We start from the raw sequence: 24279 nt of genomic DNA, 5'->3' as shown, positions 1-24279 counted from the left end.
TAGGAAATAAGTTGGGCAAAATGCTGGCTAATGTAGCAAGAACATACTCGCCAAAAACATATATTCAGGCTCTGCGCATAAATGGCAAAAGAGCGTTAAAGGGACAGACAGTATACACTCATTTTCATATAACTGCATGTAATAGACACTACTATAAAGAATAAGATGCACAGATACTGATATAAAAATCCAGTATAAAATGGTTTAAAAACGTACTTAGAAGCTTTCAGTTTAGCTCTGTTGAAAAGGCAGTTGGAAAGCCCACTGCAAGTGGGAAATAAGACACTCCCCCCCCCCCCTTCTTTTGCATATGAAAAGACCCTTTACACAAACAGAAGCAAGCTGGAGAAGGTAGCTGACGGTATTCAAATAAAACTTTGGGGCTTGGTTAGGAGTCTGAAAATCAGAGCAATGTTCTTTAAAAATAAGCAAAATTATACATTTAAAAAAAAAAAAAAACTTTATGGGCTTTATAAATAGATCTACAAAACATTTATGCAAAAAAAAAAAAGAGTTTATAATTGTCCTTTAACCACACCAGAAATTTCAAATGTCCTAAGAGATTACTACCAAACCTTATATCAAAAACAAAACATAAATGTACTAGCACAGAATCATTTCTGGGAAAATATAAGTCTACCATGTATTACGCAAGACCAGGCAGATCAAATGAGCGCACCCATAGAAATAAATGAAATTAAACAAGCCATTAAAAACTCCCCGGGAGGTAAGTCATCTGGACCAGATGGACTCCCTATTGAGTATTACAGGTTGTTACTGCATGAAGTCACACCAGTACTTACACCTGTATAATCAATATCTTAACACAGAGAATACACCAAGCACATTGTTTACAGATGCACACATTTGTCTGATACCCAAACCGGAGAAGGATCAGGAGCTACCAGGCTCCTATAGGCCAATCTCACTGTTAAACAGTGACTATAAATTATTGACTAAGATAATGGCAAATAGATTAGCAATTATACTCCCACATGTAGTGCACCCAGATCAAACGGGGGTTTGTCACTAATATTAGGAAAGTATTATCAACTATTACTCACTATTGGACTATTCGTAAAGAGGGAAGGGAGGCGGAACTTTCGGACGCCTGTCTCCTGTCATTAGATGCGGAGAAGGCGTTCAACAGAGTTGAATGTCCCTCTCTGTTTGACACCCTCAAAAATTTGGCTTCCGGGGGAGTTTTCTATGTTTGCTACAAAAATTATATAGTAACCCACAGGCCTCACTAATAGTAAATAGGCAAACTTCATTACCGTTTAGTCTTGAGAGAGGCACTCAACAGGTTTGCCCATTGTCGCCCTTATTGTTTGACCTGGCAGTAGAACCATTAGCTATTCATCTAAGGAAGTTATTGGAGGGCATCCCACTATACTCCTCAAACGTAAAAGTATCACTATATGCGGACGACATGCTGCTATTTGTTAAAGATCCTGAATCAGCTGTTCCAGCTATAATGAAAGACATAGAGAGCTTTGGTAGTTTTTCTAGGTTTAGGATAAACGTGGAAAAATCGTAACTCCTTTGGCTTCATCGAACAAAAAAGGAGTCTTTAGATACTCAGTTTCAAATAGTAATTTGATCATTTAGATAGCTGGGCATTAAAATAGCAGCAAATCCCTTCTTGTGGTATCCACTTAACGTGACCCCTGTAGTCCGGAAAACAGAAGAGACACTAAGAAAATGGATGCACCTCCTAAATCAGAGAGATGTTAAAACAATACACCCGGCATACTCTTCTTTTTATTCTGCCACAGAAAGCCAAAGAATAGGTCTATATAAATTGTTCAATCATACTCACCAGGGAGGGCTTAAGTTACCACACATAAGATGGTATAATTGGGCAGCACTCTCTAAAATAGTTTTAGATTGGTTGACTGGACAGAGTAACTTCACGCTTCCAGAACTGGAGGAAGGGCATCAGCTATAGCATTGAAATCGCTCCCCTTCCTTAATATAACACAACTCCCAAAGAATATAAAACATAATGTCAAGGAATGGGGGGGATAGGGGATCAGGAACCAAACTCAAACCGATTAGAGGTAACATGGAGTTTATTCCTGGTTTGACGGGAGGACCATATAAACAGTGGGACGCACGCGGTCTTGTGCTAGTAGGCCAGCTGCTAGATAAAGTAAATACATTTATTATGACCTTTGATCAACTTAGAAGTACCAGATTCCTCAGAGGCAATATTTTGCCTACTTGCAACTTGAGCATTACACCAACCAACTCATCAGATTAGATGACACCATTTGGGATAACTCCAACTGGGATACGCTGTACTCCTTGGGAAAACAGGGTTACAGATCTATATAATTTCAGTACAATTTTTAGTAACGGCCAGATCGGACATAGCTTTAAACAAAGTGGTACAGCAATGGAGAGAAGATCAATTAGTTCTGCAGAAAGAGGATATTGTCCTGAGTTTTGAAAGAATTAGGGCTGCCACTATTTCAGCAGATCTTAGAGAGACCCAATATAAGCTGTTACACAGGGCATATATTACCCCGCTGCAGTGTTCCTAATGGACGGGTCCAAAGGTAAATGTGTGTAAAAAAGTGTTTACATACAGATCCAACCTTTACACATTTATTCTGGCGCTGTCCTAAACTGGTGAGGTTTTGGAAGCTGACTGAATATTGGATAGGATTAGTTACGAAACAAAAGGTTAAGCTTACTTGGGAGAATATTTTGCTACTAATGGGAGGGGAAGAGGGAGCAGACAGTAGCAGACTGATTAACAATATATTGTTGATGACAAGGAAACTTATATTGAAGCTATGGCTGTGTGATAAAGCTCCCACCTTACAACAACTTAAGCTTGCAGATGTTAAGGGTGAAGTGTCAATTCATATCAAACAGTTCTTCAAGAAATAGGAAATGTTTATTCTCACTTTACCTGCTAATATACAGAAACAAATGGTGACACCTTTTGCAACAGCTTCCTATATACTAGAAACAATTGAGAGGGAATTGGTGTTTCACATAATGTGCATTGCTTAACGTAACATCACTTGCTACATAGGAAATACAAGTTGGGTTAGTTTGTTAGGCTAGGAAGGTTAATAAAGTAATTTGTTAAGGGGAAAAGAAAATGGAGATAATAGAGAACTTGGAAACTTATAATCGTATAAAAGGAAAAATATAAAGGAAATTGGATACAATAGATAGGAGAAATATTTTTTATTACACAATGGCTTTGACATGTTAACGGAAAACTATTGATTGTGATGTTTTTCTTGTCTACTTCTGTAACCTATGGATGTATGCTTTGAAAATATTTGCTGTTGTATTTCAAGTTTCTCTTCATAAAGTATTGAAGAAGAGAAAGAAAAAAAATAAATTAAACGCTAAAGAGTCCATTTTCCTAAATGGTTGTTATCATATACTTTTTATGTGCTTGTTAACAGCTAGTGTGCTTGCAGCCCCGTGTAAGTGTTGCGCAAAACTGTACACATTTAAATGTCAGTGTGAGAAGTAGCTACAAAAAGTAATTTGAAACACTGATATCTTGCTGTCCATTTGCGTGACATAAAAGGATATTCTATGAAGAACAGAGAAAGCTGGCACCAGATAGCATTCGTAGAGCATCCATGGTTTTGAGCTGCAGTGTATGCAGCTCCTGACTATTATTACTGCACCTTGATGGCTCACTGATAGTACCTTTCTAAGTTCGTTCCTTCTATGGATATAGAGAACATATTGTTTTTTAATATATAAACAGTAAAGCTATGATGTTTTTTTTACATTTTTAAGACACATAAAGATTTGGAACATATTTAAAAAAAAAAAAATTAATGTTGGAAATATCTTATATTGTTTTAGGATTGTATTTTGGGATATCACTAAGATATCAGTCTGGAAAATGTTAAATTACATAGTCGAATGTACAGCAAATCTGTCTCTGTTGACTTGGTCTTGAATTTTGATGCATTCATCAATATTTCAGATTGAGAGAGAACGTTTGGCTCAAGAAGAGGCAGAGAGGAAGGCAAGTGAAGAGTATATCCAGAAGCTGCTTGCAGATGAAGAGGAGCAACAGAGGAGGATGGAAGCTAAGCATAGACAGATGGAAGAGCAGCTGAGACGAGATGAGGAGCTAGCAAGAATAATCAGCAGTGATCTAGTAAGTATTAGGTATGTGCATTATTTTGGAATTTGTTGGTGAAACAAATGTTGAAAATGACTTGCTTTTTGCAGTATTTGTCTCATTTCAGTGTCAGATTTATTTTAGTAAAAGTGCAGCACACAAATATCTATATCTGCATTTGTGGGTGTGCGGTAGCTAAGTCTGCACCTGGCTGTTTATAAACATTACACTATAACGATGTGCATAAACATTAAATTATAGAAAATAAATATTTAGAAAATAGGCTATAAACGTTTTATATTTTTATAATTTTTTAGTATAAACTTGTTTTTTGCAAAAAGAAGCATAGTTAACCCTTGTCTGGAATACAAATACATTAAGGTTACTAGTATTGGAGAGGGCAGTATAAAAGCAAGAGAAGTGTATTGGGTATAAAAAATATTTTCTCTTGTAAGATGTATCGAGTCCACGGATTCATCCATACTTGTGGGATATTCTCCTTCCCTACAGGAAGTGGCAAAGAGAGCACCCACAGCAGAGCTGTCTATATAGCTCCTCCCTTAGCTCCACCCCCAGTCATTCTCTTTGCCTACTCTAAGTACTAGGAAGGGTAAAGTGAGTGTGGTGACAAAAATGTTAGTTTTTATTTTCTCAAGCAAAAGTTTATTTTAAATGGTACCGGTGTGTACTATTTACTCTCTGGCAGAAAAGGGATGAATATTTCTGCAAGGAGGATGATGATCTTAGCACTTTGTAACTAAGATCCACTGCTGTTCTCACAAGGGCTGAAGAGTACAGGAAAACTTCAGTTGGGGGAACGGTTTGCAGGCTAAACTGCATTGAAGTATGTTCAGTCTATTTTTTTCTAGACAGACACTGATAATTCTAGAAAAGGCTGGCAATATCCCCATGAGGGAAGGGTAAGCTGTATTCAGATACTTAGTAGGAATCCCAGCTTGCATAAAGGGCTCATTAGTTACTGGTGACACTGATAGGAAAAAACGTTTGTTTTTATTGCAAATATAACGTTTTTTGAGGGACTTTAAGGGGTCATTGTGGCTTGTTTAAGGGTTATTAACCCACATTGCTAGTTTGAGAAACACTCTGTTGTGTTTCTTTTAGGCCCCATAACATCGGTGGGAGGGGCCTATTTTCGCGCCTCAGTTGCGCAGTTTCTTTTCCTCAGAGACATCCAGCTGCTTCTCCAGAGGTTCCTACTGTGTTTGAGGGCTTTAAAGAAGATTTTTCCCCACAAATCGTTCCTAAAGGGCAGGTAGGCGCCACAGCAGAGCTGTGGCAAGGTGCTGAACATTTTTTACCGGTTTTTGACGTTTTGTCAATCTGGTTTTTACATTAAGGGGTTAATTGTTTATTTGCATAGCTGTGCAAAGTTACTAAGGCTTTATGATGCTACTGTAAAAATTTCGTAGAGTTTACTGCTTTTTTTACACTGTTTTGCAGAGTTTGTGCAGCTTTTTCTCTTGTTAAGTGTAGTCAGTCCACGGGTCATCCATTACTTATGGAATATATCTCTTCCTAACAGGAAGCTGCAAGAGGATCACCCAGCAGAGCTGCTACATAGCTCCTCCCCTCACATGTCATATTCAGTCATTCTCTTGCAGCCTAACTAGATAGGTCGCTGTGAGAGGTCTGTGGTGTTTTTTAACTTAGTTTATTTCTACAATCAAAAGTTTGTTATTTTAAATGGCACCGGAGTGTGCTGTTTATTCTCAGGCAGCATTAGAAGAAGAATCTGCCTGCGTTTTCTAAGATCTTAGCAGACGTAACTAAGATCCACTGGCTGTTCTCATCTGAGGAGTGAGGTAACTTCAGAGAAGGGGAATAGCATGCAGGGCCCCCCTGCAAATGAGGTATGTGCAGTAATTATTTTTCTGAGGAATGGAATTGACTGAGAAAATACTGCTGATACCAATGTAAAGTAAGTTCAGCCTTAAATGCAGTGATAGCGACTGGTATTAGGCTGATGAGTGTGTGTACACTGAATGTATTTTTCTAAGGAATGGAATTGACTCTGAAAATACTGTTAATACTGAAATAATGTATGACCCTTAACTGCAGTGAAAGCGACTGGTAGCAGGCTTATTAATAACACTTCATAACTTTTCAAATGTATGTTTAAAACGTTTACTGGCATGTTAATCGTTTTTTGTGAGGTACTTGGTGATAAAACTTATGGGGCATGATTTTTACCACATGGCCATCTTTGTTTTCTGCATAGAAACAGTTTTCTGAGCTTCCCCACTGTTGTAATATGAGTGGGAGGGGCCTATTTTAGCGCTTTTTTGCGCAGTAAAAATTCAGTCACAATCTGTCTACTTCATCCTCCATGATCCAGATCGTCTCTACAGAGCTCAGGGGTCTTCTAAATTCATTTTGAGGGAGGTAATCAGTCACAGAGACCTGTGACAGTGTGTTTTGACTGTGAGAAAAACGTTAATTATTAAATTGTTAATCCGTTTTTGGGTATTAAGGGGTTAATCATCCATTTGCTGGTGGGTGCAATCCTTTGCTAACTTAATACATTTACTGTGAAAAATTGGTTGCTATAACTATTTTGGTTCATTGTTATTTCAACTGTGACAGCTTTTTGTGCTTCTTAAAGACACAGTAGCGTGTTTTTATATTGCTTGTAAATTTATTTAGAAAAGTATTTCCAAGCTTGCTAGTCTCATTGCTAGTCTGTTTAAACATGTCTGACACAGATGAATCTCTTTGTTCACTATGTTTAAAGGCCAATGTGGAGCCCAATAGAAATTTATGTACTAATTGCATTGATGCTACTTTAAATAAAAGTCAATCTTTACATGTAAAGAAATTATCACCAGACAACGAGGGGGAAGTTATGCCGACTAACTCTCCTTACGTGTCCGTACCTTCGCCTCCCGCTCAGGAGGTGCGTGATTTTGTGGCGCCAAGTACATCAGGGAGGCCCTTACAAATCACTTTGCAAGACATGGCTACTGTTATGACAGAAGTATTATCTAAATTGCCAGAATTAAGAGGCAAGCGCGATAGCTCTGGGTTAAGGACAGAGCGTGCGGATGAGGTGAGAGCCATGTCAGATACTGCGTCACAGTTTGCAGAACGTGAAGACGGAGAGCTTCATTCTGTGGGTGACGGATCTTATCCAGGGAGACTGAATTCAGAGATTTCTAATTTTAAATTTAAGCTTGAGAACCTCCGCATATTGCTAGGGGATGTATTAGCGGCTCTGAATGATTGTAACACGGTTGCAATTCCAGAAAAATTATGTAGGTTGGATAGATACTATGCGGTACCGGTGTGTACTGACGTGTTTCCTATACCTAAAAGGCTTACAGAGATTATTAGCAAGGAGTGGGATAGACCTGGTGTGCCCTTTTCCCCTCCTCCCATATTTAGGAAAATGTTTCCTATAGACGCCACCACACGAGACTTATGGCAGACGGTCCCTAAGGTGGAGGGAGCAGTTTCTACTTTAGCTAAGCGTACCACTATCCCGGTGGAGGATAGTTGTGCCTTTTCAGATCCAATGGATAAGAAATTAGAGGGTTACCTTAAGAAAATGTTTGTTCAACAAGGTTTTATCTTACAGCCCCTTGCATGCATTGCGCCTGTCACTGCTGCAGCGGCATTCTGGTTTAAGTCTCTTGAAGAGGCCATTCGCACAGCTCCATTGGATGAAATTATGAACAAGCTTAAAGCACTTAAGCTAGCTAACGCATTTGTTTCTGATGCCGTCGTACATTTAACCAAACTTACGCCTAAGAACTCCGGATTCGCCATCCAAGCGCGCAGAGCGCTATGGCTTAAATCCTGGTCAGCTGACGTGACTTCTAAATCTAAATTGCTTAATATTCCTTTCAAAGGGCAGACCTTATTCGGGCCCGGCTTGAAAGAAATTATAGCTGACATTACGGGAGGTAAGGGCCATGCTCTACCTCAGGACAGGGCCAAATCAAAGGCTAAACAGTCTAATTTTCGTGCCTTTCGTAACTTCAAGGCTGGAGCAGCATCAACTTCCTCCGCTCCAAAACAGGAAGGAGCTGTTGCTCGTTACAGGCAGGGCTGGAAAGTTAACCAGTCCTGGAACAAGGGCATACAGGCCAAGAAACCTGCTGCTGCCCCCAAGACAGCATGAAGAGAGGGCCCCCTATCCGGAAACGGATCTAGTGGGGGGCAGACTTTCTCTCTTCGCCCAGGCTTGGGCAAGAGATGTCCAGGATCCCTGGGCGTTGGAGATCATATCTCAGGGATATCTCCTGGACTTCAAAACTTCTCCTCCACGAGGGAGATTTCATCTTTCAAGGTTATCAGCAAACCAAATAAAGAAAGAGGCGTTTCTACGCTGTGTACAAGACCTTTTACTAATGGGGATGATCCACCCAGTTCCGCGGACGGAACACGGGCAGGGATTCTATTCAAATCTATTTGTGGTTCCCAAGAAAGAGGGAACCTTCAGACCAATCTTGGACTTAAAAATCCTAAACAAATTTCTAAGAGTTCCATCATTCAAAATGGAAACTATTCGAACCATCCTTCCCATGATCCAAGAGGGTCAGTACATGACCACAGTGGATTTAAAGGATGCCTACCTTCACATACCGATTCACAAGGATCATTATCGGTACCTAAGATTTGCTTTCCTAGACAGGCATTACCAGTTTGTAGCTCTTCCCTTCGGATTAGCTATGGCTCCAAGAATCTTTACAAAAGTTCTGGGCTCACTTCTGGCGGTACTAAGACCGCGAGGCATAGCGGTGACTCCGTACCTAGACGACATTCTGATACAAGCGTCAAGTTTTCAAACTGCCAAGTCTCATACAGAGATAGTTCTGGCATTTCTGAGGTCGCATGGGTGGAAGGTGAACGTGGAAAAGAGTTCTCTATTACCACTTACAAGAGTTCCCTTTCTAGGGACTCTTATAGATTCTGTAGAGATGAAAATTTACCTGACAGAGGCCAGGTTATCAAAACTTCTAAATGCTTGCTGTGTCCTTCATTCCATTCCACACCCGTCAGTAGCTCAGTGCATGGAAGTGATCGGCTTAATGGTAGCAGCAATGGACATAGTACCATTTGCGCGCCTGCATCTCAGACCGCTGCAATTGTGCATGCTAAGTCAGTGGAACGGGGATTACTCAGATTTGTCCCCCCTACTAAGTCTGGATCAAGAGACCAGAGATTCTCTTCTTTGGTGGCTCTCTTGGCCACATCTGTCCAAGGGGATGACCTTTCGCAGGCCAGATTGGACGATTGTAACAACAGACGCCAGCCTTCTAGGCTGGGGCGCAGTCTGGAACTCCCTGAAAGCTCAGGGATTATGGACTCAGGAGGAGAAACTCCTCCCAATAAATATTCTGGAATTAAGAGCAATATTCAATGCTCTCCTAGCTTGGCCTCAGTTAGCAACTCTGAGGTTCATCAGATTTCAGTCGGACAACATCACGACTATGGCTTACATCAACCATCAAGGGGGAACCAGAAGTTCCCTAGCGATGTTGGAAGTCTCAAAGATAATTCGCTGGGCATAGTCTCACTCTTGCCACCTGTCAGCGATTTACATCCCAGGCGTAGAGAACTGGGAGGCGGATTTTCTAAGTCGCCAGACTTTTCATCCGGGGGAGTGGGAACTTCAACCGGAGGTCTTTGCTCAACTGATTCTTCGTTGGGGCAAACCAGATCTGGATCTCATGGCGTCTCGCCAGAACGCCAAGCTTCCTTGTTACGGATCCAGGTCCAGGGACCCGGGAACGGTGCTGATAGATGCTCTGACAGCCCCTTGGGTCTTCAACATGGCTTATGTGTTTCCACCATTCCCGATGCTTCCTCGTTTGATTGCCAAGATCAAACAGGAGAGAGCTTCGGTGATTCTGATAGCGCCTGCGTGGCCACGCAGGACCTGGTATGCAGACCTAGTGGACATGTCGTCCTGTCCACCGTGGTCTCTGCCTCTGAGACAGGACCTTCTAATTCAGGGTCCTTTCAAACATCCAAATCTAATTTCTCTGAGGCTGACTGCATGGAGATTGAACGCTTGATTCTATCAAAGCGTGGCTTCTCGGAGTCGGTTATTGATACCTTAATACAGGCTAGGAAGCCTGTTACCAGAAAAATTTACCATAAGATATGGCGTAAATATTTATATTGGTTCGAATCCAAGAGTTACTCATGGAGTAAGGTTAGGATTCCTAGGATATTGTCCTTTCTACAAGAGGGTTTAGAAAAGGGCTTATCTGCTAGTTCGTTAAAGGGACAGATTTCTGCTCTGTCTATTCTTCTACACAAACGTCTGGCTGAAGTTCCAGACGTTCAGGCTTTAACTAGGATTAAGCCTGTGTTTAAGACTGTTGCTCCGCCGTGGAGCTTAAACTTAGTTCTTAATGTTCTTCAAGGCGTTCCATTTGAACCCCTTCATTCCATTGATATCAAGCTGTTATCCTGGAAGGTTTTGTTTTTGATGGCTATTTCCTTGGCTCGAAGAGTCTCTGAGTTATCTGCCTTACATTGTGATTCTCCTTATCTGATTTTTCATTCAGACAAGGTAGTTCTGCGTACTAAACCTGGGTTCTTACCTAAGGTAGTTACTAACAGGAATATCAATCAAGAGATTGTTGTTCCATCACTGTGTCCTAACCCTTCTTCAAAGAAGGAACGACTTTTGCATAATTTGGACGTAGTCCGTGCCCTGAAGTTCTATTTGCAGGCAACTAAAGATTTTCGTCAAACTTCTTCCCTGTTTGTCGTTTACTCTGGACAGAGAAGAGGTCAAAAGGCTTCGGCTACCTCTCTCTCTTTTTGGCTTCGTAGCATAATACGTTTAGCCTATGAGACTGCTGGACAGCAGCCTCCTGAAAGGATTACAGCTCATTCTACTAGAGCTGTGGCTTCCACCTGGGCCTTTAAAAATGAGGCCTCTGTTGAACAGATTTGCAAGGCTGCAACTTGGTCTTCACTTCACACTTTTTCAAAATTTTACAAATTTGACACTTTTGCTTCTTCGGAGGCTATTTTTGGGAGAAAGGTACTTCAGGCAGTGGTTCCTTCTGTTTAATGTTCCTGCCTTGTCCCTCCCTTCATCCGTGTACTTTAGCTTTGGTATTGGTATTCCATAAGTAATGGATGACCCGTGGACTGACTACACTTAACAAGAGAAAACATAATTTATGCTTATCTGATAAATTTATTTCTCTTGTAGTGTAGTCAGTCCACGGCCCGCCCTGTCTTTAAGGCAGATCTAAATTTTAATTAAACTCCAGTCACCACTGCACCCTATGGTTTCTCCTTTCTCGTCTGCTTTGGTCGAATGACTGAATATGACATGTGAGGGGAGGAGCTATGTAGCAGCTCTGCTGGGTGATCCTCTTGCAGCTTCCTGTTAGGAAGAGATATATTCCATAAGTAATGGATGACCCGTGGACTGACTACACTACAAGAGAAATACATTTATCAGGTAAGCATAAATTGTGTTTTTTCTCTTAAAGGCACAGTACCGTTTTTTTCTAAGCGTTATTTGCTTTGATTAAAGTGTTCTCCAAGCTTGCTTATTGCATTACTAGCCTGTTTAACATGTCTGACATCAAGGAAAATCCTTGTTCAATGTGTTTAGAAGCCATTGTGGAACCCCCTCTTAGAATGTGTCCCACTTGCACTGATATGTCTATAAATTATAAAGAGCACATTTTAGCACTTAAAAATATTGCAATAGATGATTCTCAGACAGAAGGGAATGAGGGTTTGCCATCTAGCTCTCCCCAAGTGTCACAACCAGTAACACCCGCACAAGTGACGCCAAGTACCTCTAGTGCGTCAAATTCATTTACTTTACAAGACATGGCCACAGTTATGAATACAACCCTCACAGAGGTTTTATCTAAACTGCCTGGTTTACAAGGAAAGCGTGACAGCTCTGGGTTAAGAACAAATGCTGAGCCGTCTGAAGCTTTAGTAGCCGTATCCGATATATCCTCACAATGTTCTGAAGTAGGGGTAAGGGATTTGTTATCTGAGGGAGAAATTTCTGATTCAGGAAAGACGCTCCCTCAGACAGATTCTGATATGACTGCCTTTAAATTTAAGCTTGAACACCTCCGCTTATTGCTCAGGGAGGTATTAGCGACTCTAGATGATTGTGACCCTATAGTGGTCCCAGAGAAATTGTGTAAAATGGACAAATACTTAGAGGTTCCTGTTTACACTGATGTTTTCCAGTCCCTAAGAGGATTGTGAATATTGTTACTAAGGAGTGGGATAGACTAGGTATTCTGTTCGCTCCCCCTCCTGTTTTTAAGAATATGTTTCCCATATCTGACACCATGCGGGACTCGTGGCAGACGGTCCCTAAGGTGGAGGGAGCTATTTCTACTCTTGCTAAGCGTACAACTATACCTATCGAAGACAGTTGTGCTTTCAAAGATCCTATGGATAAAAAATTAGAGGGTCTCCTGAAGAAAATTTTTGTTCATCAAGGTTTTCTTCTCCAACCTATTGCATGCATTGTTCCTGTAACTACTGCAGCTGCTTTCTGGTTCGAGGCTCTAGAAGAGGCTCTTCAGATGGAGACTCCATTAGAGGATATTATGGATAGAATTAAGGCCCTTAAGTTGGCTAATTCTTTCATTACAGATGCAGCTTTCAAACTGGCTAAATTAGCGGCAAAGAATTCAGGTTTTGCCATTTTAGCACGCAGGGCGTTATGGCTTAAGTCCTGGTCGGCTGATGTGTCATCAAAATCTAAACTTTTGAACATCCCTTTCAAAGGAAAGACCCTATTCGGGCCTGAACTGAAAGAGATTATTTCAGACATCACTGGAGGGAAAAGCCATGCCCTCCCTCAGGATAAAACAAATAAAATGAGGACCAAACAAAATAATTTTCGTTCCTTTCGGAACTTCAAGGGTGGTCCTGCTTCAGCTTCCCCTGCTGCAAAGCAAGAGGGGCATTTTGCCCAATCCAAGCCAGTCTGGAGACCTAACCAGGCTTCCAACTAGCCAAGTCTCACACGGACATCGTGTTGGCTTTTCTGAGATCTCATGGGTGGAAGGTGAACATAAAAAAAGAGTTCTCTCTTCCCTCTCACAAGAGTTTCCTTCCTAGGGACTCTGATAGACTCGGTAGAAATGAAAATATTTCTGACGGAGGTCAGAAAATCAAAACTCTTGACCACTTGCCGAGCTCTTCATTCCATTCCTCGGCCATCAGTGGCTCAGTGTATGGAGGTTATCGGACTCATGGTAGCGGCAATGAACATAGTTCCTTTTGCCCGCCTACACCTCAGACCACAGCGACTATGCATGCTCAAACAGTGGAATGGGGATTATGCAGATTTATCTCCTCAACTGCATCTGGACCAGGAGACCAGAGATTCTCTTCTCTGGTGGTTTTCTCAGGACCACCTGTCTCAGGGAATGTGTTTCTGCAGGCCAGAGTGGCTCACAGTAACGACAGATGCCAGCCTGCTAGGCTGGGGTGCAGTCTGGAACTCCCTGAAAGCACAGGGCTTATGGTCTCGGGAGGAGACTCTCCTCCCGATAAACATTCTAGAACTGAGAGCGATATTCAATGCGCTTCAGGCGTGGCCTCAGCTTGCTGCGGCCAAATTCATCAGATTTCAGTCGGACAACATCACGACTGTAGCTTATATCAATCATCAAGGAGGAACAAGGAGTTCTCTAGCGATGATGGAGGTAACCAAAATAATCCGATGGGCGGAGGATCACTCTTGCCATCTCTCAGCAATCCATATCCCAGGAGTAGAGAACTGGGAGGCGGATTTCCTAAGTCGTCAGACTTTTCATCCGGGGGAGTGGGAGTTCCATCCGGAGGTATTTGCCCAGCTGACTCAGCTATGGGGCACACCAGAATTGGATCTAATGGCGTCCCGTCAGAATGCCAAACTTCCTCGTTACGGGTCCAGGTCCCGGGATTCCCAGGCTGTACTGATAGATGCTCTAGCAGTGCCCTGGTCCTTCAATCTGGCCTATATATTTCCACCGTTTCCTCTCCTCCCACGTCTGGTTGCCAGAATCAAGCAGGAGAGAGCTTCGGTGATTCTGATAGCACCTGCTTGGCCACGCAGGACTTGGTATGCAGACCTAGTGGACATGTTATCTGTTCCACCGTGGACTCTGCCAATGAGGCAGGACCTTCTAATCTAATTCATGCATACAAATCTAATTTCTCTGCGTCTGACTGCTTGGAGATTGAACGCCTGATTCTATCAAAGCGTGGTTTCTCTGAGTCGGTCATTGATACCCTGATTCAAGCTAGAAAGCCTGTCACCAGGAAGATTTATCATAAGATTTGGCGCAAATATCTTTATTGGTGTGAATCCAAGGGTTACTCATGGAGTAAGATTAGGATTCCTAGAATATTGTCTTTTCTCCAAGAAGGATTGGAGATGGGATTATCAGCTAGTTCCTTAAAAAGGCAAATATCTGCTGTGTCTATTCTTTTACACAAACGTCTGGCAGATGTCCCAGACGTTCAAGCGTTTAGTCAGGCCTTAGTCAGGATCAAGCCTGTATTTAAACCTGTTGCTCCGCCTTGGAGCCTAAACTTAGTTCTTAAAGTTCTTCAAGGGGTTCCGTTTGAACCTATGCCTTCCATAGATATTAAGCTTCTATCTTGGAAAGTTTTTTTTTTGTTTTTTTTTTTTTGTTTGTTTTTTTTTTGGTTTTAAATGCTTTATTGAAAAACGTATAAATAATACAAACATGAGAATTTGCAAAATGGTACATATGCATCAGTCTTTTGTTTTGTTTTGGCAATTCTATAAGTTACAAGGGAATAACAAAGAAAGTTTAATTGACATACAGAGAGAAAGGTAATTCCCTTTTTTCTTTTTTTTTTTCTTTTATAGTAAATAAGATACCCTTTATGGGTCAACAACGGTGAGAGTAATTATTGGTTAAATAAAAGAAAGTATCTAATTAGGTATTTAACTGTATAAAATATAGTCTGGTTGCATGATTCCTGCAGGTAGAAAAGAGAAGGGTTGTAAGGTCGAGAAGATAGGTGGAGAGTCGGTTGGGGCTGAGAGGTCCATTGTCGTTTGCAAGCAATGGAATGTAAAGGTAGGTATGTAAAGGAAAGGTATTGTAGGGTTCCTTATGTGGTATGTGGGGGTTGTGTGTGATTGAGGTATTCTTCCCATAGGAAGCAAATGGAGTGGTAGTCGTCTGTCTGTTTATTGCGGTTATAGTGGTGTTTTTCTAGTTTGAGGGACTGAGAGGTAGTTTCTTTCCAAATTGAGACTGACGGGAGGCTATGGTTTTTCCAGTGCTTTGGTATCAATCGTTTTGCCGAGTTTGTCATAATAGTTAGTAATGCCAGTCTTAGTTTACATTTTATTTTAGTGAACTTGTTAAAAAGGAAAAACCAGATATTTAGTTCAAGATTTGTTGATAAGAGAATTTCAAATTCTACTTTGATTGATTTCCAGTACTCTTGGGCGACAGGACATGTCCACCATATATGTGTTGGGGTGCCTATGTCGTTGCAGCCCCTCCAACAGTTTGGTGAGAGCTCGGGGAGGATGGCATGTAGTCGGTATGGGGTGTAATACCATCTGTACAGAAGTTTGACGTTCATCTCCATTATATAAATGGAGGATGAAGATTTTGTCATATAGTGAACGATCTGCAGCCAATCTTTATGGGTTTGAGTGGAGCCGATCTCTTTTTCCCACTTTTGTATATAAGAGGGGAGGGAGAGTTGATACGGTTGCATGAGTAGTCGATGTGTGAATGAAAGAAAGCCTTTATTCAATGTTTCGTTACTACAGCTGCTTTCGAAGCTGGTTAAAGGGCGTGTGAGTTGGGTTTTCTTGGGGTGTTTAGTAATGAAGTCTGAAAGCTGTTGGTGTTGGAACCAGTTTAATTGTGTGGTCCCTAGTGTTGATATGATTTCGGGTAGAGTCTTGGGTTTCCCGTTTATAAGTATTGCGTGGCAAGGGAAGCCCCTGGATATATAGGGGGTTTGGGTTACTTGTGGGAGGAGTTTAACAGGGAGGTCGGGGATTGTCGTTGAGAGGGGTTAGTGGGGAGGGTATTGTTGATATGTGGTTTTGGCGTTTAATGTGCGAGTCCCACATCTTGAATGTCTCTTTGGTTATAGTTGGGAGGTGTATTGGTAGGTTTCGTTTATTGGATGGTAGCCAGCATTTGCTGCTCAGGTGGGTGGTGGAGGATAGTAAGTGCTCGAGGAGCACCCATTCTTTATGCTCTGAGTGTCTACTCCAGTGGATAATTCGGGAGTAGAAGGAGGCTAGTCTGTATTGCATTAAGTTTGGGATCCCTAGGCCGCCTAGTTCCTTGGGGCGGTATAATGTGGTAGTGGCTATTCTAGGTCTCTTATGTTGCCAGATGTAGGAGATAATAGTTTTTTGAAGTTTATGGATTAGGGGGTTTGGGGTGGGAATTGGTAGGGTTTGAAAGAGGTATAATAACTTGGGAAGGAGGGTCATCTTCACTGAATTGATCCTACCCAGCCAAGAGATAGGCTTGTTGCTCCAAGATCTAAGTAAAGCAGTTATTGTGTTAAAAATGGCTTTGAAATTTAAGTCGAGTATGACCTGTAAGTGCGGGGAGATGTGGACACCTAGATACTTGATGGATTGGCATTGAAGGCGAAAGTGGGCTATTGATCGTATTGCATCCAGGTCGTTCTCGCGCAGCCCTATGGGCAATAATTCTGATTTTGTAATGTTGATTTTAAAGTTGGAGAAGGTGCCATAAGTGTGGAGGGTTTGCATAAGTGATGGAAGTGACAATTCGGGTTGTGTGATGGTGAGAAAGAGATAGTCAGCGTACAGAGTGACTTTGTACTCTTGGTGTGCTATTTTGATTCCATGTATAGCCTCATTGTGCCTGATGTAGGAGGCAAGGACCTCCATGGCGAGGACAAACAAAATAGGGGAGAGAGGGCATCCCTGTCGTGTGCCGTTTGTGATGTCGAATGGTTGGGAGAGTGTATCATTTAGTTTGATTTTTGCCTGGGGGCGGTTGTAGAGGGAGAATATTTTTCCTATGAACGATTGTTCAAAGCCAAATTGTTTTAGGGTCGTCTGTAAAAAAAAGCCAATCCAGCCTATCAAAGGCTTTTTCCGCATCCATGGAGATGAATGCGGAGGGTATGCCGTTAGTGGCGGCGTATTCCATTAGAAGAAGGATTTTGGTGGTGTTGTCTTTGGTTTCTCTAAGGGGGGTGAATACAGCTTGGTTAATGTGTACGATTGGCGGCAGTATGTTATTGATACGGGTGGCAAGTATCTTGGCGTATAACTTGATGTCTGTGTTTAAAAGGGATATTGGGCGGAAATTGGCAGGTGTGGTGGGGGGTTTGCCTGGTTTTGGTAACACTGCAACTTGTGCTTCTAGCATTGATTGAGGGAAAGGGTTAGTTTCTGATACTTCGTTAAAAAGCAGAGTGAGATGGAGTAGGGAGGAGAAGGTGTGATAATATTTCCCTGTGAAGCCGTCTGGGCCGGGGCTCTTCCCGTTGTCAAGTGATTTAATAGCCACAAGTATTTCGGATTGGGAAATAGGGCTGTTAAGATGTCGAGTTTGCTCAGGTGTTATTTTGGGTAACTGTGCTTGCGCCAGGTAAGAGAGTAGTTCCGGGGAGGGCCCATTTGGTGTGGAATTTTTGTTGATGTTATAGAGTTTTGAATAATAGTCGTGGAAAGATTGTAAGATGTCAGTAGTGGTAGTGAGATTAGCGGGGGGGTGGGGTCGCTTAATTTCGTTTATGTATGCTTTTAGTCTCTTTTTTTTTTTTTTAAGGCCCTGGCTAGAAGCTTCCCTGATCTATTGCTCTCATGAAAGAACATGCTGTGGGTTTTTGTCCTAAGTGACTGGTATTCAATTTGAAGAAAGTTATCTAAAGCTTGTCTGGCATCTTGTAGATTAGCAGTTATTAGCGGATCAGTTGGGGACAACTTATGGGCTAAATCTAGGCGGGCAAACGTGTCTGAGAGCTCTTTATATAATTGTCTCTGCGACTTTTGGTATTGATTTTTAAGTTTAATTAGCTCCCCTCTGATCACGCACTTATGTGCTTCCCAGATTGTGTATTTATTGTCTACCGAGAGTGTATTTAGGTGGAAGTATTCCTGTATGGTGGAGCTAATCTTTGTTATGGTGGCTGGGTCGTTTAGTAAGTTATTATCTAGTTTCCATATGTATGGTGTTACGGGTGTATTTGGCCAAGAGATTTTGAGTTTTACTGCGGAGTGGTCGGACCATGATGTGGGGGAGATATCACATCTTTTAACCAAGGTTAAAGATGCCTGGTTGGAAAAGATATAGTCTAAGCGACTGTACGTCTTGTTGGGATGTGAAAAGAAAGTATAATCCCTAGTGTCCGGGTGGATGAAACGCCAAGTGTCGTGTAGGTTAAGGTTTCGTAGTCCTACCCAAAGTGTGTTTGTGATTTTTTTTAGAGATAGTAACATTGGGGTTAGAGCTATCCTTTATGGGTTGCAATGGTACATTGAAGTCGCCAGCGAAGAAAGTGGGGCCCTTTGCGATGTCGACTATTCTATTAAGTATATATTTGAAGAAGGGGGTTTGATTAGTGTTTGGGGCGTAAATGTTGATTAATGTGATTGGCCTGCCAAAAAGCAGTCCCACTAGGGCGAGGAACCTGCCATCTGAGTCTTTCGCTGCATGTAACAGGGTGAAGGGGAGCGATTTGTGAATTAAAATGCTGACCCCACCGCTCTTAGAAGTATTAGAACTGTGGTAGTGTGTGGTGTAGGTCTTACCAAAGTACTTGGGTTCCCTATTGCGTCTGAAGTGGGTTTCTTGTAGAAACAAGATATCGGCCTGTCTTTTGGATAGGTCAAGTAAGGCTTTTGATCTTTTGTGTGGAGAGTTCAGTCCCTTTGCATTTTGCGTAAGGAGGGTTAGTGTTCTTGTCTGGTCAATGGTGTCTTTGGACGTCATGGTGTAGTGGTGGTTGATGTTTTGACAAGATGAGACAGTATAGTAGATGTGGACCTGTTATGGTAGGGTACAGTCTGTGTGACAGAATACCTGCAGGAGAATAAAAAGGTGCATAAAAAGTACAACAATATGAACAATAAATCATGGTTAACATTATAACATTGATGATTATAACAAGCGTGAACTGAACTATGAAGAACAACAAACAAATGGTGAAAAAGTCTCTCATCCTATTGTAGGGCATAATTGAGAGCAGTGCGGGGGTAATACCGCAAAGAGCCCTAATAGTCCTTTTTTTTTTTTTTTTTGCTTAGGGTTAATTTGACAGACATCCTGGCTTGGGGTAGGTGATGGGAATGGAGGGAGGGAAGGGGGAGGGGGGGGTGGGGGGGGCAGTGGGGAAAGGGTGTTAGGAGGGGGGTGAGAAGGTAAGTGGTAGATGGGAGAGAACAGAGGGCATAGCATTCAATTATATTCATCCAAATTAAAAAGAAAACATTACCCAAAGTTCAAAGTGATGTGCAACGTCTCTGAGGGTTGGAATATAGGTAGTTCGTCTTTAAGGCGACTGGCTGCAGGAGGAGGTAGGGCTAGAGGGGAGTTGGCTTCTAGCTGCTGTACTCGAAGGCTTGGTTTTTTTGTGAATGGCGGTGTGCCAAGACTCTGCAGGATTGCTTAGTCTCTTGGGGTTTTGGGGTGTTTTCTGCCCCGGAGGGGGTGTTTCTTTAGGAGGGTCCAGTCCAAGTGATGTGCAAAATGATTGAATGTCCTCTGGAGATTTGCAGACTACGCGGGTGTTGTTGCTGATGGTCCAGACGTTCGTAGGGAAACCCCATCTGTATGGAATCTTCTTGTTCCTGAGTAGGGTTGTAAGGGGTGAGAATTCTTTCCTGCGTTGCAGGGTCCGAGTTGACAAATCTTGAAAGAATTGTAATACGTTGCCCCTGAAACGTATAGGTTGATTTTTGCGAGATTGATTCAAGAGCATTTCCTTTTCTTGGAATACTTTGAAGCGTATCACAATGTCTCTAGGTGGGGCTGAGTCGGGTGGCTTTGGTCGTAATGTCCTGTGTGCCCTGACCCATTGGATATCATCTGGAAAGGATGAGTCTTTTAAATGGCGGAATAGGTCTTGGAGATAGACTGGAAAGTCTCTGGGTAGAATTGATTCAGGTACCCCCCTGATGCGCATGTTTTTGCGCCTGCTGCGGTTCTCTAAATCGTCTAATTTTTCTTGAAGTGAGAGGATAGTTTCATGTTGGGAAGCGAGCTGCTCGTTTAGTTGATGTACATCTTCTTTGATAGTGTCCTGATTACTCTCTAGGGTTTCAACTTGAAAACCTAATGTGTGAATGTCCTGTTTCATTTCCGCAAGTTCCTCTCTTATGCAGGATCGTACTATATCTGCAATATCTTGTTTTGACTGCAAATTTTTGAGGAAGGTGGGTGAGAGTGGACAGTTTTCTGACTGGGTGTTGCTTGCTTGCAGTTCTTGTGAGTGTGCAGGGGGGGATTTTTCCCTGGGCCTGCGGCTGGTAGGAGAGATTGGGTCAGGGCATTGTAGGAAAGAGGACATAGTGAGGGATTTACCTGTTGCAGGTTTGATCAATTTGTCTTGTTTTGTATTGCGCTTTGACGTCATTTTGGATAGTATGTGGGTCAGATAGGTGGCAAGGTGATAAACAAAGAAGAAAGTGGGGTGACCTTGCACTGGATGGTGTCACCTTATAGAGGACGTTTGGCAAATGTTAGGTTAAGGCTGCAGGTGGAACAAGGCAGCGTGTATATGAGGAGCTGGTTCCTGGAGAATTAAAAGAGGATAGTGTCTTTATTTTGTTGTATTCTCCCTTATTCTTTTAGTTTTTCTTTTTGTGTCTTTGTATTCCTGCCTTTCTTTCCCCTCCTTTTGATTTATGCTTGTTTTACTCTGTCAGAGGTTAATAACCCATATGAGGGGGGGCCTCCTGTGAGGGTATTTTAGGCTTCTAAGGTGCAGTTTTAGGTAGGCTTAGACACTAGTTTAGTGTGGGCAGCAAAGCTTGCCGTTTTCTGTTTTGTCTTTAATGATAGGCCCAAACCCCAGTTAAGGTTGCCCTTTAGTGTGAGAGTTTATGAAGGCTGATGAAGGGGGTACAGGGGCCTGTTCGGCAATACCGCTGTGTTGTGGGCAGAGGCTGTATGATTGCTGGCTTACCCGGGTCCGTTTTGAGTGCCGCGGTAGGCCCAATCCCCGGCCTAAAGTTGTGGCCGCTATCCGGTTCACTGTGCGGCCTGGTGGGAGATCAGTCCGGAGGGTAGGTTAGGCTGTAGGGTGGTGATCCGCTGTATTGGCGCTTCTGTAGGGGCTCCGTGACAGACGGTAAGGCCCCAGGAAAGGTGGGTGGTGAGTCTGGTGCGAGGTGCGGCCTGTGGCGGCCGTGTGGATGCTGAGATCTAAGTGCTCCGGAGCGTTACAAGTTAGCCCCGCTGCCCTTTCTAGGGTTTAGATATTTAATTGCCAGTGCCTATGAAGGCTATTCTGAGGTGGATGGCCAGGATATTTGTGTGATTGAGGGCTATTTGCGGCGGAGCTCCGGAGTTAAGCTGCGCTCATGTCAGCTGCCGGCTCCGCCCCTGGAAAGTTTTGTTTTTAGTAGCTATCTCTTCGGCTCGAAGAGTTTCTGAGTTATCTGCTTTTGCGTACCAATGCTGGATTCCTTCCTAAGGTTGTTTCTAATAGGAATATCAATCAGGAAATTGTTGTTCCTTCACTGTGTCCTAATCCTTCATCAAAGAAGGAACGTCTGTTGCACAATCTGGATGTGGTTCGTGCTTTAAAGTTCTACTTACAAGCAACTAAAGATTTTCGTCAAACATCTTCATTGTTTGTTGTTTATTCTGGTAAACGGAGAGGTCAAAAGGCCACGGCTACCTCTTTCCTTTTGGCTGAAAAGCATCATCCGTTTGGCTTATGAGACTGCTGGACAGCAGCCTCCTGAAAGAATTTCTGCTCATTCTACTAGAGCAGTGTCTTCCACATGGGCTTTTAAAAATGAGGCTTCTGTTGAACAGATTTGTAAGGCGGCGACTTGGTCTTCGCTTCATACTTTTTCCAAATTTTACAAATTCGATACTTTTGCTTCTTCAGAGGCTATTTTTGGGAGAAAGGTTCTACAAGCAGTGGTGCCTTCCGTTTAGGGTCCCTGTCTTGTCCCTCCCTTCATCCGTGTCCTAAAGCTTTGGTATTGGTATCCCACAAGTATGGATGAATCCGTGGACTTGATACATCTTACAAGAGAAAACATAATTTATGCTTACCTGATAAATTTATTTCTCTTGTGATGTATCGAGTCCACGGCCCGCCCTGTTTATTTAAGACAGGCAATATATTTTTATTTAAAAAACTTCAGTCACCACTGCACCCTATAGTTTCTCCTTTTTCTTCGTAGCCTTCGGTCGAATGACTTGGGGGTGGAGCTAAGGGAGAGGCTATATAGACAGCTCTGCTGTGGGTGCTCTCTCTGCCACTTCCTGTAGGGAAGGAGAATATCCCACAAGTATGGATGAATCCGTAGGCTCGATACATCACAAGAGAAATAAATTTATCAGGTAAGCATAAATTATGCTTTTTTATGAAGGGTTTTTATTCTTTGCTGAAAAGGTTTACAAAGTGTCCCATGGTACTTTTTCCTAATCCTTCGATTCTGATTTATTTTTTTATTTAATTGCAATAAGTTGGGTATCAAGCTTTGTTCTAATCTGAATAGCTAGCTATATGTTTATGTATATGTAAATCGCAGTGTATGCAGACTATTCTGGTAACTAATCAAAAAAATGACAAGTAGTGTATCTATCTGGATACTATCTAATCTAAACGCGGCTAATCTTAAAATACAAATTTCCCCCCTATAATTTATATATTAAAATAGCAAAGTGTAAGGTAGCGCACTTTTTTAATGCAGGTTTGGATTTATCTTATTAATCACTCTATATAGAACCAACAGCGATTTTGTTAAAATCACAAATTTTAAATGAATACATTTAAAAAATTAGAACAAACTATAAATATGAAAATAACTTAGAATATAAAAATATATAAAATCAAATATGACACCTGTGTCAGTAGTAAAATCCACTTTAAATTATCTTAGCAAGACTAATGTATGCAGCAAACATTCAAACCACACATGCATTCCTCAAATCCATTCAACAACAGTTCTGTTTCAATATGTCGTTACAAAGTCTTATGTAAAGTTAACTGATTAATGAGCTGATCCCGTAAGAGGCATACACCTCATAGAAAAGAATCTGACAACACAGTCCAATCCAGTTTGCTACTTGGTCTGCAGAGTGAAAAGCACTGCCTTTAACATTTATATAGTTTCTTGGAGAAATTCTAACTGATATAAGGAGATAAACTTTAACAACACCTGGATTATCCTCTGCCGGTCTTGTTGCTTCGTGTTCGACGTCTGCCCTGATTTGTTAGATTTTTTTTTTTTTTTTTTATAAACAAAATCCTTTTAATATGTGCTCTTCTGCCACATCACATAAGTATACATTTGGTGAGCAGAATGAGGATGTACAAGGAGTGCAACTTTGACTGTGTGTTTAACCATTTGAAAAGAAAGCGACACAAAACAGCTTCTAACCAACACCTTGTAATTACAAGCCATTTCTGTTGTCTTGCTGTAGAAAAGCATATCAGCCAAGTATAAACATTGTACAAACAAAATAACATCTTGTTTGCTGCAATTATTTTAAATATACAAACTCCACCCTACATAATTTTTTTTTTGGAGGAGTAAGGCTAGCCAAGTTCATTATGTCAGTAGAAATTTGTTTTGTATTCCTTCAGATAATATCTAAGGCCAATTAGATATGTAACAGGGTTATTTCTTCTACAAGATACGACGAGTCCACGGATTTCATCCTTGTGGGATATTATCTTCCTGCTAACAGGAAGTGGCAAAGAGCACCACAGCAGAGCTGTATATATAGCTCCTCCCTTCCCTCCACCCCCAGTCATTCTCTTTGCCTGTGTTTAGTACTAGGAAGAGGTAAAGTGAGGTGTTAGTTTTAGTTTTTTCAATCAAGAAGTTTTTTTTATTTTAAATGGTACCGGTGAGTACTATTTTCCTCAGGGAGGATATAGAAAAAGAATTCTGCCCTGAGGTTGATGATCTTAGCGGATGTAACTAAGATCCATGTTGATTCCCACAGAGCTTCTTTAGGTAG

The 24279-nt window shown here is 41.8% G+C and overlaps 1 protein-coding gene across 1 annotated transcript in view; it reads left to right on the top strand.

The window, feature by feature from the left end:
* RNF168 (ring finger protein 168) overlaps positions 1–24279 on the top strand; it is a 150842-nt gene that overhangs the window by 36094 nt on the left and 90469 nt on the right. Inside the window, exon 4 of the mRNA XM_053711441.1 lies at positions 3974–4161. Within this exon, the coding sequence (XP_053567416.1) occupies positions 3974–4161 (188 nt within the window). The remainder of the gene's footprint in view (positions 1–3973; positions 4162–24279) is intronic.

Source organism: Bombina bombina, chromosome 4 (assembly GCF_027579735.1).
Source record: "Bombina bombina isolate aBomBom1 chromosome 4, aBomBom1.pri, whole genome shotgun sequence".
NCBI lineage: Eukaryota > Metazoa > Chordata > Amphibia > Anura > Bombinatoridae > Bombina > Bombina bombina.
Note: the sequence above shows the minus strand (reverse complement) of the source record. Positions and strands in the feature narration are given on the sequence as shown.